Below are 13,879 nucleotides of genomic sequence, written 5' to 3'. Positions count from 1 at the left end.
ATGCACTACAGTACACCCAGACAATGGAATACTATTTAGTGCTAAAAAGAAATGGGCTATCAAGTCATAAAAGACATGAAGGAATCTGAAATGTCCATTACTAAGTAAAAGAAGCCAATCTGAAAAGGACACATACTGTATGATTCCAACTACAGGACATTCTGGAAAAGATAAAACTATGGTAACAGTAAAAGGATCAATCAGGGGCCAAGCAGGGTGGGAAGGCATATAAGATAAATATGCAGAGCATAAGGGCTTTTTTTTTTTTTTTAAAGATTTTATTTATTATTTGACAGACAGAGACACAAGTAGGCAGAGAAGCAGGCAGAGAGAGAGAAAGGGAAGCAGGCTCCCTGCTTCGCAGAGAGCCCTATGTGGGGCTCAATCCCAGGACCCTGGGATCATGACCTGAGCCGAAGGCAGAGGCTTTAACCCACTGAGCCACCCAGGCGCCCCAGCATAAGGGATTTTTCAGGCAGGGGAAATATTCTGCATGATACAATAATGACAGATACCTGTCATAAATATTGACCAAACCCAAAGAATATACAATACCAATAGTGAAACCTAATGTAAACTATGGATTTGGGGTATCAACATAGGTTCATCATTTATAACAATTGTACCACTCTGGTAGGGGATGTTGATAATGAGGTAGGCTATAATAGGTGGAGGAGAGAATATATGAGAAATCTCTATAGACTTTCTACTCAATTTTGCTATAAACTTAAAACTGCTCTAAAAAATAAAGCCTATTAAAAGAAACACATAGTAATTTTGGAGTTGAAAAGTACAACAATTAAAATGAAAATTTCAGCAGCATATCTGAGTTGGCAGAACAAAGAATCAGCAAACTTGAAGGTAGGGAATTGAAAGTATCCTGTCTACAACAAATAGGAAAAAATAATAATTAGGAAAAATAAGCAGAGTCTCTGAGTCCTGTGGGACACCAACAAGCCTATAAACATGTGCATGTTGGGGTCTCAGGAGAAAACAAGAGAAAGGGGCAGAAACAGTACCTGAAGAAATGATGGCTGAACATTTTCCAAATTTTATTGAAAAATGTTAATCTATATATCCAAGAACACAACAAATTCCAAATAGGATCCACACTTACACACATATAGTCAAATTGTCAAAGGAGAAAAAAAAAAAAAAGAATCTTGAAAGTAGCAGAAAAAAAACTCCTTGTGTACAAGAGATTCTCATAAATTTAACAACTGACTTCCCATCAGAAACCAGGGAGGCCGGAAAGCAGTGGATTAATATAGTCAAAGTGATAAAAGAAAAACACTGTCAAATAATTCTATATCCATCAAAACTATCCTGCAAAATCAAAGGAGAGCCAGTGAGGAAAGAAAAAAGAAGCAAGTAAGACATTCCCAAATACAAAAGCTGAGACAATTCATCACTAGCAGATCTGTTTTATAAAAATATAAAATGAAAGGACTACAGATAGTAATTTATCTACACAAAAAATAAAGGGTACTGATAGAGGTAAAAACATGGGTTTAAAAAAAAGAGCATAAATGTATTTTTGTTTGTAACTTTTTTTCTTGTATATGATCTAAAAAACAACTACATAAAGCAATAATTACAAAACTATGTTAGCAGGCTTGTAAGGTACAAAGTAGTATGTATTCACTTAGCCACTACATAAGAACATCCATGCTCAATTTACATCAAAATCGCTATCACACTGGGGCTAGGTCATTTAGCTACTGATAAAATACTAATCAATCTAGAAACTGCATACTTTCTAAACATCTATTAAGCAAATTCTCAATAAAACTATGAAGACTGTGAATGGGTCATGCTTTTCCAGCTTCTGCACAGCAAAACAAACAAAATGAAAAGGCAACTTACAGAATGGGAGAAAATATTTGCAAACTATATCTCTGATAAAAGGTTAATATCCAAAATAAAGGGGAGCCTGCATGGCTCAGTCACTTAAGCACCTGTTCTTGGCTTGGGTCATGATCCCATAATCCTGGGATCAAGCCCTGCATCCGGCTTTCTGCTCAGCAAGGAGTCTGCTTCTCCCTCTGCCCCACCCACTCCCCTCCATGCTTGCTTACTCTCTCAAATAAATAAATAAAACATTTTAAAAGAAAAAAAAAGAATATCCAAAATATATCAGAAACTCATACAACTCAATAGCTTAAAAAGAAAATCCAATTTAAAAAAATAGGCAGAGGAACTGAATATACATTTTTCCAAAGACAACAAATGGTCAACAGGTACATAAAAGGAGCTCAACGTTACTAATCATCAAAGAAATGCAAATCAAAACCACAATGAGGTATCACTTCACACCTATATATGACTATCATCAAAAGACAAGAGATAACAAATGCTAGTGAGGATATAGAGAAAAGGGAATCTATGGATTCCTCATTAGAGATAAGTCTCTGTTTCAAAAACAACATCTACAACTAGGCTTTCATTTCCTAATAACTAATACCTTAAACATCAGCTTTTTTTTTTTTCCTTGGGTGCCTTGGTGGCTCAGTTGGTTAAGCAACTGCCTTTGGCTCAAGTCATGATCCTGGAGTCCTGGGATGGAGTCCCACCTCAGGCTCCCTGCTCAGCAGGGAGTCTGCTTCTCTCTCTGACCCTCCACTTTTCGTGCTTTCTCTCTCTCTCATTCTCTCTCTCAAATAAATAGAATCTTTTAAAAAAAAAAAAAAAACCTCTTTAAAAAAAATCATCTTTTCTCCCATTTAACTCATAGAAAGTGAATTAATACTATACTAAATGATGGTACTCTGAACGAGCAAAATTGCACACTATATTCATATTGGTTGAGATAATATGTTTAAGAATTTTAGGGAACTAAAAATCACTTACCAAATGCTTAATAGAAAGCTGCCAAGCTGAAGTTTTTTAAACAATGTATTTATATTCTAAAACAAACTTAGGATCATGGACTGCTAGTAGAATTTTTTTTTGTTCTTTTTATTCACTTATTAATTCAACAAACATTTATGGACCATCAGCTATGTGCCAGGCACATAGGAACTGGGGATAAAAAGACAAAATCTCTACTCCTTAAAGTGTGCACAGTCTACAGAGGAGCTCCCATTCTGAAAGCAAAGAATTTATGACTAGAAGAGACTTTATAGTTCCCTTATTTCACAAATAAAGAAACCAGCATTAGTGGCTAATAAGCCACTCAGGCCAACAGACACTCAGGTCTACAGATTTCCTGCTCCTGTGCTCTTTGCACAACACATTTCTCTGACTGAGTGGAGATGGAGTCCTTCCATGTGGGTGAGGCAGAAACTGGAACTGGGAACAATAGGTGGAGAGTTACCAAATTAGAAACTGAAACACCTAATGGATACAGATAATATAAATATTTAACAATTTAGAGACAGAAATCCCTAATAGATCTGATATCATGATAAAGCCCCAAAAAGAAACTGAAGAACTAAAATAAGAAACCGAACTAAAATGAGGTAATATAATGAATGGTAAGCCTTCAAAGCCATAATTATAGCTTTGCCTCTGTTTACTGATAATGTTAAAAGGGGATATTAAAAGTACTTCTTTCATATGACTGTTGTGAAAGTAAATTAAGTCTTGAAAGCACTTAGTAAACCTAATAAATACTCAGTAAGCGTCAGCTACTGTTACAGACAATCATTTATTTTTTAAGATTTTATTTATTTGACAGACAGAGATCACAAGTAGGCGGGGGGGGGGGGAGCAGGCTCCCTGATGAGCAGAGAGCCCGATGTGGGGCTCGATCCCAGGACCCTGAGATCATGATCTGAGCCGAAAGCAGAGGCTTTAACCCACTGAGCCACCCAGGCACCCCTAGACAATCATTTCTTAAATGCACAAGTTGGGCGCCTGGGTGGCTCAGTGGGTTGAGCCGCTGCCTTCGGCTCAGGTCATGATCTCAGGGTCCTGGGATTGAGTCCCGCATCGGGCTCTCTGCTCAGCAGGGGGCCTGCTTCCTCCTCTCTCTCTCTGCCTGCCTCTCTGCATACTTGTGATCTCTCTCTGTCGAGTAAATGAATAAAATCTTTAAAAAAAAAAAAATGCACAAGTATGTCATATAAAGACAAAAAAATGATCTTTCTTTAAGGATTTATCTTATTATTATAATGATAGCCCTATTTTTCTAGCACTCAGTAAAATCTAGTATTAAAACATGTATTTCAAAAAAAATATTTAATATGCATAATATCTAATATCACCCTTTCTCTGTAGGCATAGATCAGTCCTAAAATTATAAGAATAAAATTATTATTTTCTTAACAATGAATTGTATTAATAAAAAGTTCTATTGATTAATTATATTATTAATTATGTTAATTCATAATTTACACTAATTAAATCATCTTGTAGTTCAGTATTCCTAAGATTATAAATCCTAAATATCATTAAAAGAATGTTTCAAGGTGACTTTCAAGTAATTAAAAAATTTATGCAGCTTTTCTCATCTTCTATAAAATATCATTGAAGTAATCAACATCTTTGAAATAGATGGAATACATCAATGAAACTATTTCATATTAATACCATTCATCATCCAACATCAATAACAAAATAAATAACATATTGATATCCACTTACTGCAATCTCTCTGCAAGCCGACATGGATATTCCTGTGCCTTCAATTTGCTTCAGTGCATATTCCTTCTCATCTTTTCTGCATATAAACAAAAAAAAATTTATTTTTTCTAAACATTATTTTCAGATTCAAAATCATAACTACAAAAACAATAAGTATACACTGGCTTCTCAGTGATATATTAACACTCTAACTAGGCATGCACTGCTTACTGCTTCTGATAATATTAAAACTACAGAAATATGAAATACCAAAAAAATTCATGTTACGATGAAAACAGTAGACAGAGCCAAATCACAAAATTCAAAATTGAAACAGGATACTAAACACAACACTACTTTCAAACAGTAAACAAGCATAAATATGAGCATATTGCAAGATAATTCTACTCCTGTCTTAATTATCTGTAATCTATGAAAGCATTCTGTTCTAAACATTAACTACAAAAATAAATGACAGATGTAAACTTCTATATTTGTTTAAAGTAATTTCAGAGATAAGAACCACTTAATAGGAGGGATGGGCTATAGAAGATCGACCCACTAGGGTCACCCTACTTCTGATCTAGAATAGGGAACATTCAAAAGCCTCAAAACCTCAACCAAAAGCCTTAGAAAGTCTTTAAAACTCTAGCCACCAATATCTCATTCTCAAGAACTCTAGGAAAAACCTAGAGTTTTTCCTAGAGTTCACTGTAACCTAGTGTTACAGTGAATTTTCCAAATAATGTAGACAGGGTTAGGGATTCTGCGAAATCCCAGTAGTTACCAGGGTGCTCAATCAAGGGAAAACATCAGTTCAATAATGGTGATACAGTCCATAAAAATATAGTATCGCATGAGGGGCGCCTGGGTGGTTCAGTCAGTTAAGCGTCTGCCTTTGGCTCAGGTCATGATCCCAAGACCCTGGGACTGGGCCCCGCCTCAGGCTCCCCGCTCTGCATGGAGTCTGCTTCTCCCTCTCTGCCTCTGCCTCTCTCCCGGCTTGTGCTCTCTCTCTCTCTTTCTCTCTCTCTCAAGTAAATACATAAAATCTTTAAAAAAAAAAAAAAAAGTGGTATCAGGGCGCCTGGGTGGCTCAGTGGGTTAAGCCTCTGCCTTCGACTTGGGTCATGGTTTCAGGGTCCTGGGATCGAGGCCCACATCGGGCTCTCTGCTCAGCGGGGAGCCTGTTTCCTCCTCTCTCTCTGCCTGCCTCTGTCCCAACTTGTGATCTCTCTCTGTGCCAAATGAATAAATAAAATATTAAAAAAAAAAAAAAAAGCATCACACGAGTACAGCAACACAGAATCCTCAGGATATTGACACCAGAACCAGACACAACAAAATGTCAGAAATGTGGTTCAGGTTGTGGGTTCTGAGAAGAAGAATATAATCCAAGCCTCTGAGTTTTATCTTTTGATTATATTGGAGCCTCAGCAAATTTTCATCACGTCATGACGGTTTTCTCCAATGATAGCACCTAAATGGTGCCACATCTGTCCTACTTACCTATTCCTTATCTTCCCCATGTGCATTTACTAGCAGATAAAGCAGTTTTTTAAGTAGGCTCCACACCTAGCACAGAGCCCAACATGGGGCTTGAACCCTGAGATTCTGACATCGAGACCCAAGTTGAAATCAAGAGCCACACACCTAACTAAATGAGCCACCCAGGTGCCCCACAGAAAAAGCAGTTTAAGAGGTTTATTTATTATATGATTTTTAAAACATTTTATGTGCCTTTTGAAGATTTTCACAATCATCTAGGGTTTGGGCAAATAAGTGAATTATAGTTACTTTCTCTCACCATCAGTTTGACAATTATATCCATTAAGGAGCATTTTGAAAAACAGAAAACACACCAGATATATCAACAGGATATAGACTGTTCTGCAATTATTAAAATTATTAAAATGATAATCATGACCATCATCAGAAAATGGAAAATGTTTACTATGTGTTAGTGAGAAAACACATGCATTATACCAGATAAAAATATACATACATCTAGCTATACGCTGAAGATGACTTAAAAAATGAAAATCAGTTGTGTTAAGATGTAGGAACTTATGTTAATTAACTTCAGTGCTAATATTATAGTATATTGTCTTTTAAATTAGAATTAAAGGGAAAAAGAGAAAAGCCAAAATAATTTGACACCCTGAAAATAGTCACCTACTAAAATAATCCTTAGTATCTTCAAAGTATTATCTTAGACATGTTTTAAAAAGCAAAGTCAAAACTAGGGAAAGCTTAAGTGATCACTTTTTCCTTTTTCTCTATACTGTTTCCTCCAAGCATAAAACTAGACTTTTTCCAGCCTACCCAGTAGCCACTAAGAAGTACAAACAGCAGGTAACTGAATGTAATTAAAGCCAAATGTTCCCCACCCCCAACCTTAAATGTACATGTGAACATGTGTGCAAGAGCACTTATGCCTGAGATGTTTAACACAATGCTCATAATGCAAATTTCATACTTAATAATTAATTTAACTACCAAGTACTATTGCTAAATATTTAAGAAATTTGTTAAATTCTTTTTTTTTTTAATTTATTTATTTATTTATTTATTTGACAGAGAGAGATCACAAGTAGGCAGAGAGGCAGGCAGAGAGAGAGGAGGAAGCAGGCTCCCTGCTGAGCAGAGAGCCCGATGCGGGACTCGATCCCAGGACCCTGAGACCATGACCTGAGCCGAAGGCAGCGGCTTAACCCACTGAGCCACCCAGGCGTCCCAGAAATTTGTTAAATTCTTAAAACGAAATTACATAAGCTCTCTGGCAAAATTTTCAATGAAATCATAATTTTTTAAAACACAAATATTTCAATCCCCAGCTCCTCTAAATGAAGTGCTCCAGAAGCTCATGTAATTGCATGGTTTTATTTTTAATACTGTAAAGAATATTACACAATCTGGATAGGTTATTGTTGCTATGGAAACCATAAGTGGGTTTTTTTTTTTTTTTTGCAGTAAGTCAAAAAGTGCAAAATTAACACATCACATTAATGACTTTTGAATTTCACATCCAGGCTGTCAAAGAAATTTGAAAGCTTGAGCAGAATAAACTGAAGCATACATAGGCCTTTACTCTGAATTACAGGATGGGATCTAGGAACAAACCCAGTAATTATTTCACTTAATAAGTTTAAATATAACTTCCATCTGCTAAATTAGCAAAATACTCGAAGATCTGCAAACTTAAGGTTTATCTGCAGCTTTGACATTGCGAGTGAAAGAAAGTAGATTATCTAATGGCCATTTCTCTTGTACATTAAGTCAGATGATGAGTGACAGATAAGGTGGCACGGCGGAGGTTTCCCATGTGAAGAAGTGGCAGATCCCAGAGGGCACGCGGGACTCACTTTCACCACGGTGCTGTGTCAGTGCCAGTCTGTGGTCAGATGCCAACACCTTAGTTATGGAAACTGCAGATGCGTCCTTTCCCACAATGACCACAAATACTGCAAAGATTAGCATGTGGGGCAGGAGGCTTTGTTGCTCTCAACCTATGGGAGTGCTGCCCCTCTTAGAAGCTTTCTCCAAGTGGTAGTGACGATTCATACCCCACAGCTGGTGTGTCTCGGGCACACATAATATTAAGTATCACGAAGGAACAATTTGTTCTTTTACGTGACAAGGCTGAGAAGCAGGTACACTTGCCCTTCCTACATTGCTACGATAGCCTGGCTTTTGAGGCCGCTTGTTCTTTCTTAAAACGATCTTATTTCTAAATTACTTTAACTTCTAAATAAAAACCTGTACCCCTGAAACAAATGACATATTATATGTTAATTTTAAAATAATAAATAATAAAATTTTAAAAAATAAAAATACTTTATTATTTACTGCAATAAAGACAGACAAAGCAATTCCAAAGCCTTCAGAGGAACTACTTTCTAAATTTTAGTGCATATTAGACACCATGGTTAGAGTAACTGCATATCCATAATAATCAAAGGTTACTAAATAAATCCAGGAGAATCAAAAACATGTAACTTTGTAGAATAAACATGGGTATATTTAATATGTACTTTTTAAAAAATTTAAAGACATTTCTTCTATATGGCTGTAATGTATATCAAAACCATGTGGGCTTCCCTCTCAGCAGTGACAAAGAAAAACAATTATTCAACAAGAACATTATGTAATAACAAAATAGAAAAATAAATTTGGAAGACACTGCAATTCTATTAAACTTTCCATCTGAGACACTATGTTCTGGAAAACTCATGATGCAAGCAATTCTATGCATAGTAGAAAATATAAGCAGCACATATTTGTACAAGTTGTAGAAAATGCTGCCTTAAAATGAAAGCTTTATCCCAGACAGAAACCAGGCTCAGTGGTAGAATTTAAATGTAATTCAGGAAAGAATTTCTCAAGTTTAAAGAAGCACGTTCAGGAACATTTCTTGAATAAAATATTAGGAACCGGTTTAATGGAAATGGTAGTCTCATGCCTTTCACTCATGTCCAAACTTGGTGACCAGCCTCCAGTCACTTTTAGGAAGGTAAAGTACCATTTGGCAGCCTGTATGTACAAGTGTAGGCCAAAACCCCATCTGTTATCATCATCATTAGACCTAAGGCTTTTTTGACTCCCATCAATTCTACTACCAAGTGTCCAGATCAGCCCCGGGCCATCTTTGGTCTTAAGGATCTACAACGACAATAAAAAAATTAGAAGCATCTTTCAAGATAAGATGAGGAAATTCAAGCTCAAGCAAGGCTGAGATAAAAATTGTAATCTTCATGGGGTGCCTGGGTGGCTCAGTCCAATGAGTGTTTGACTCTTGATCTCGGTTCAGGTTATGATCTGAGAGGGTCCTGGGATCAAGCCCTGTGTGGGGCTGGCTCTCTGCACTGGGGAGTCTGCTTGAATATTCTTTCTCTCTCCCTCTCCCTCGGCCCCTCCCTCTGCTTGTTATCTCTCTCTCTCCCAAATCAATCTTAAACAAAAATTTTAGTCTTCAAACTAATAGGGTTAAAATGCTTTTCTGTTTATATGGAAAACAGAGGAGACTTATTATTTTATTTTACAGCAACCAACAAAAAACTACTCAGTAAATATTGTACGTCCCAACATCCAAACTCCAAGGATGAACAAAATTAGAGACTGACAACCCTAGATATCCTGAAGTTCCCAATCCACCTAGAAAGAGATTCTGGATGAGTGGGAAACATATGCGTATAACTCTGATATGATGACCCCACACCCAGGATGTATGCATACCAGACGCAGAGAGGATGAGATTAATGTTTCTCTCAGAGCTTCAGGGAAGGTAAACTCCATGAATGATGCCTTTAAGGGAGGAGCTCCTCAAGCAGGGAAGGGATGAAGGGGTCAGAGAATTGCAGACAGAAGTACAGCATGAGAAAAATAATGGAGGCACATTCCAGAAACTACTACTGTTCCGCAGGGCTGGAAGGTGGGGCATGATACAAGAAGCAAGAGACAAGGTTAGAAAAGTAAGGGAAAGGGGGCACCTGGGTAGCTCAATGGGTTAAGCCTCTGCCTTTGGCTCAGGTCATGATCTTAAGGCCCTGGGATTGAGCCCCGCATCAGGCTCCCTGCTCAGCGGGGAGCCTGCTTCCCCCTCTCCCTCTCTGCCTACTTGTGATCTCTCTCTGTCAGATTAAAAAAAAAAAAAAAAAAGTAAGGGAAGGCACTATGTGAGTCCTGCAAAAAAGTTTGTGCTTCGTATGTCAACAGTGAGGAACAAAAGGTTTTTAGAACAGAAAAGGTAGTTAACTGATCTTTGCTCAGAAAGATAACTCTGGTAACTAGAAAGGTGACAGACCAAACATCTGGTAGTTTGCGTCAAATGTCCAGATAAGAGAAGATGAAGAGCTAGATTAGAACAGTGGCAACAGAGAACAAATACGGATTCAAAAGACATTTCTGAGGCAGGACTGACAGAATTTAGTAACCAATTTGATTTTGAAGGTGAAAAAAAGGAAGACTCTGAAGACGGACGGAGAGAACACCACTAACCTGAGAGATGATGGCATGAATAAATGGAGACCAGGAAATATAAGATTTAACTCCACAGGCAATGAAAGTTACATATGTAGATTAATCTCATTAGGAAGAACTGAGATTAGAAGTGTGAAAAACAATGAGGAAGTGACAGCAATATAAGTGTGAGCAAGTAGGGATCCGGATTTATATAATAGAATGTTAGTTCCAAAACGGGTGTAAAATGACCCTGTTAAGCTCTCCTCATTTTAAAGATGAAGAAGCTAGGCAAGCAGCTGGCAGCAGAGCTGAGACGAAATCTTCCAGTTCCAAGTCCAACATTCTCCGTAACAGAGTGGTAACAATAAGACTGGAGAAAAGAAGGAACCTTTGTGACAGTCATTCTATAGAAGGAGTTGGCAGGACCAAGTTAACAAATAGTGAAGATCAAGGAGGCTGAATCAAGGAGAAGTCTTGAGGTTCTGAGCTTGCTGATGGTGAGGACCAAACCACGAAGAACAAGACTTGGGCAGATCTCAGAAGGTCCTTCAGCTCACAAACAACTCTTTTCAACAGAAAGAAAAACTCCAACCAAAAATGAAAATATCTGAGAAGTTCAAAAGGGAGATGCCCTAAAGGTGAGAAACTACTATAGTACTTTCAGACTGAAAAGACTTGAGCCTATATATATATATGTTACCAAATTAAAGGAAGTAGCACAAAGATGACCTTATTGGTATCTAGAAAAAAACTCAAGGCAAGAAGGGGAAAAGGAAGAGAGACAGAGAAGGAAGAAAAGACAAAAGGCAGAACAATCTCTGAACACTTTTTCTCTCACACCCTTTAAGAAGACAAACTATTCTATGAATTGGTCAAATTTCCTTTTCCAAATCTTAAGAATAGAACTCAAATAATGAAATCATCAGAGATATTGTATCCAAGATGGTACAATATTACCAGTTTTTATAGTTAGGTTTTATCAATAAGTTATCCTTCAAACAATACGACAACCCAAGTCTTACCAACAAATTTTTCTTCAAGATGTGGACATAAATCAATATCCTACCCCTTTCTTTTAATATGGGATAATTAGGCTTAACAGATTAAGAGGCTTCCACATCCCACAGGGGAAAACATAACTATATGGAATTTTTAAAAACTGGAAAAACAAAAACCAAAAAAGATCACTCAGGTTTACGTTGGTATCATTCTGAGTTATTCAATATTATGAACTCAGTATTCAGCCAGCCTAATAGTAATGATTCTTCACTGGAAAACTCTTTCCTTTGTTATAAAATACCATAATATTTTAAAATTTTTTATCATGAAATTTTCCAAAACTGAACAAAAAAATAAATGACAGTGATCTTCTATGTATCTGTCACATGGCTTCAACAATCATCAACATATGGCCAGTCTTATTTCCACTGCCTATCCTCCTCTTGATTATTTTGAAACAAAACCCAGATACCACACCATTTCGCTCATTAACAGTTCAACCATAATATCAATCATAGTATCTTTTTTTTTTTTTAAGATTTTATTTATTTATTTGACAGAGAGAAATCACAGAGAGGGAAGCAGGCTCCCTGCTGAGCATAGAGACCGATGCGGGACTCGATCCCAGGACCCTGAGATCATGACCTGAGCCGAAGGCAGCGGCTCAACCCACTGAGCCACCCAGGCGCCCCATCATAGTATCTTTATATATCAATATTCAACCATAATATCTTTAATTATCAGGAATTTTTTTGTTTAAACGATAAAAGACGTTTAAAATAATTCTGAAATATTAAAAACCTGTAACACAAGTTACTCTATTTGGTATTCCCCTTATTAATGAAAAATGTCAAATAGTACTAGCACCCTCTTAATGTCTTCATCTGTCAAACGTTCCATCTACTCATTCTCTAAACATCACCAAAATACAATAATGGTCTCCTCACTGAAGTTCAGGATTCCCTTTCAACATGGAAATTTGACAAGTTTCTCTTTTTGCCTTCATTTGTTTGGAAAACTGCCTTTATTCGGGTTTTCTTAAAAACTGATCAATGTATCTCTTTCTCTAAAAATCAGTCTTTCATGTTATACTATGTCCATTCAGAATTCCAATTCCAGATAAACATTTACTAATTAAAAGGCTCTAAAATGATAAAACTTCCAAAACTCCTATTACAGCAAATTTGTATGGCTCAGAAGTTATTTCAATTAAAACAACTATATCTGCGGTAATACTTTAAGACATAAGGCATCAGAGTGTTAAGTTTAAAACAAATAATTCAGGACTGTATTACACAGAAAGCAATCATTAGCAAATATGCTGTATAAACCAAATTGTTAATATAAAATATTATCTTCCAGGTGCCTGGGTGGCTCAGTTGGTTAACTGGTTGACTTCAGCTCAAGTCATGATCCCAGAGTCCTGGGATTGAGCCCCCCCCCCAATCAGGCTCCCTACTCTGCAAAAAGTCTGCTTCTCCCTCTCCTTCTGCCCCTCCCCCTACTTGTGCTCTCTGTGTCAAATAAAATCCTTAAAAATTTTTCTAAAATAAAATATTATCTTCCTAGGAGAATTCTTGAATCTCAAATCAAATTTACTTGGTACAGAAGATAATATAACAAGTAATGCCAGACTCTCCTTTGTGCATGTGCTGTGTGCCAGACCTTGAGTTGGGCTCTAGGAACAATAGGAAGAGCAAGATGATCCTTTCCCTTGTGAACCTTTACACTGAGAGGCACACCAGCAAGGGATACATCTGATAAGCAGTACCACATATGTATATGCAAAGTACATCAGATAAAGAATGGAAAGGTTTTGGCTCTGGTGGAAGGAATAGACAGAAAGCTATCAGGTATGTAAGTTCAAAGGGAACATCTGAGTGGACCTTGAGAGGTGAGTAGGATTTCATTAAGCAAAAAAGAAGGCTCAGGGTCTTATGGACACCAGAAATATATGGACGAAATCTGAAGATTAAAATCTATGCTATATTCAAGAAATTAGCAGAAGACTTACATAGCTGGAACACGAGACATGAAGTAACACAAAAAGAGCAAAGTAGAATTAGCATAGTCTTATATGGTATGCTAATAAGTTGGCATTTTCCTGTATAATGAATGGGAAACCATCAGAAGTTTTCAAGCAAGAGAAACATATGATTGAACGGGTACTCCCAACAAGCAGACAGTGTACAGGATGGATTAGAGGATTTAAAAGCAGAGGTTGGGCAAATAGTGTAAAAACTCTGGAAAAGGTTGATAAGGACCAAAATCAGGGTAAATATAGTTAAGAATGGGAAGAATGTATGTAAGATGCATTCCAGAGATAGACTCATCTACCGTAGCCAAATGGGCA

At 36.9% G+C, this 13,879-nt stretch overlaps 1 protein-coding gene across 1 annotated transcript in view; it reads right to left on the bottom strand.

The window, feature by feature from the left end:
- CDK19 (cyclin dependent kinase 19) overlaps nucleotides 1–13,879 on the bottom strand; it is a 175,880-nt gene that overhangs the window by 104,151 nt on the left and 57,850 nt on the right. Inside the window, exon 2 of the mRNA XM_044244399.1 lies at nucleotides 4,588–4,663. Coding sequence (XP_044100334.1) covers nucleotides 4,588–4,663 — 76 coding nt within the window. The remainder of the gene's footprint in view (nucleotides 1–4,587; nucleotides 4,664–13,879) is intronic.

This window comes from Neovison vison, chromosome 1 (assembly GCF_020171115.1).
Source record: "Neovison vison isolate M4711 chromosome 1, ASM_NN_V1, whole genome shotgun sequence".
NCBI classification, from domain to species: domain Eukaryota; kingdom Metazoa; phylum Chordata; class Mammalia; order Carnivora; family Mustelidae; genus Neogale; species Neogale vison.
Note: the sequence above shows the minus strand (reverse complement) of the source record. Positions and strands in the feature narration are given on the sequence as shown.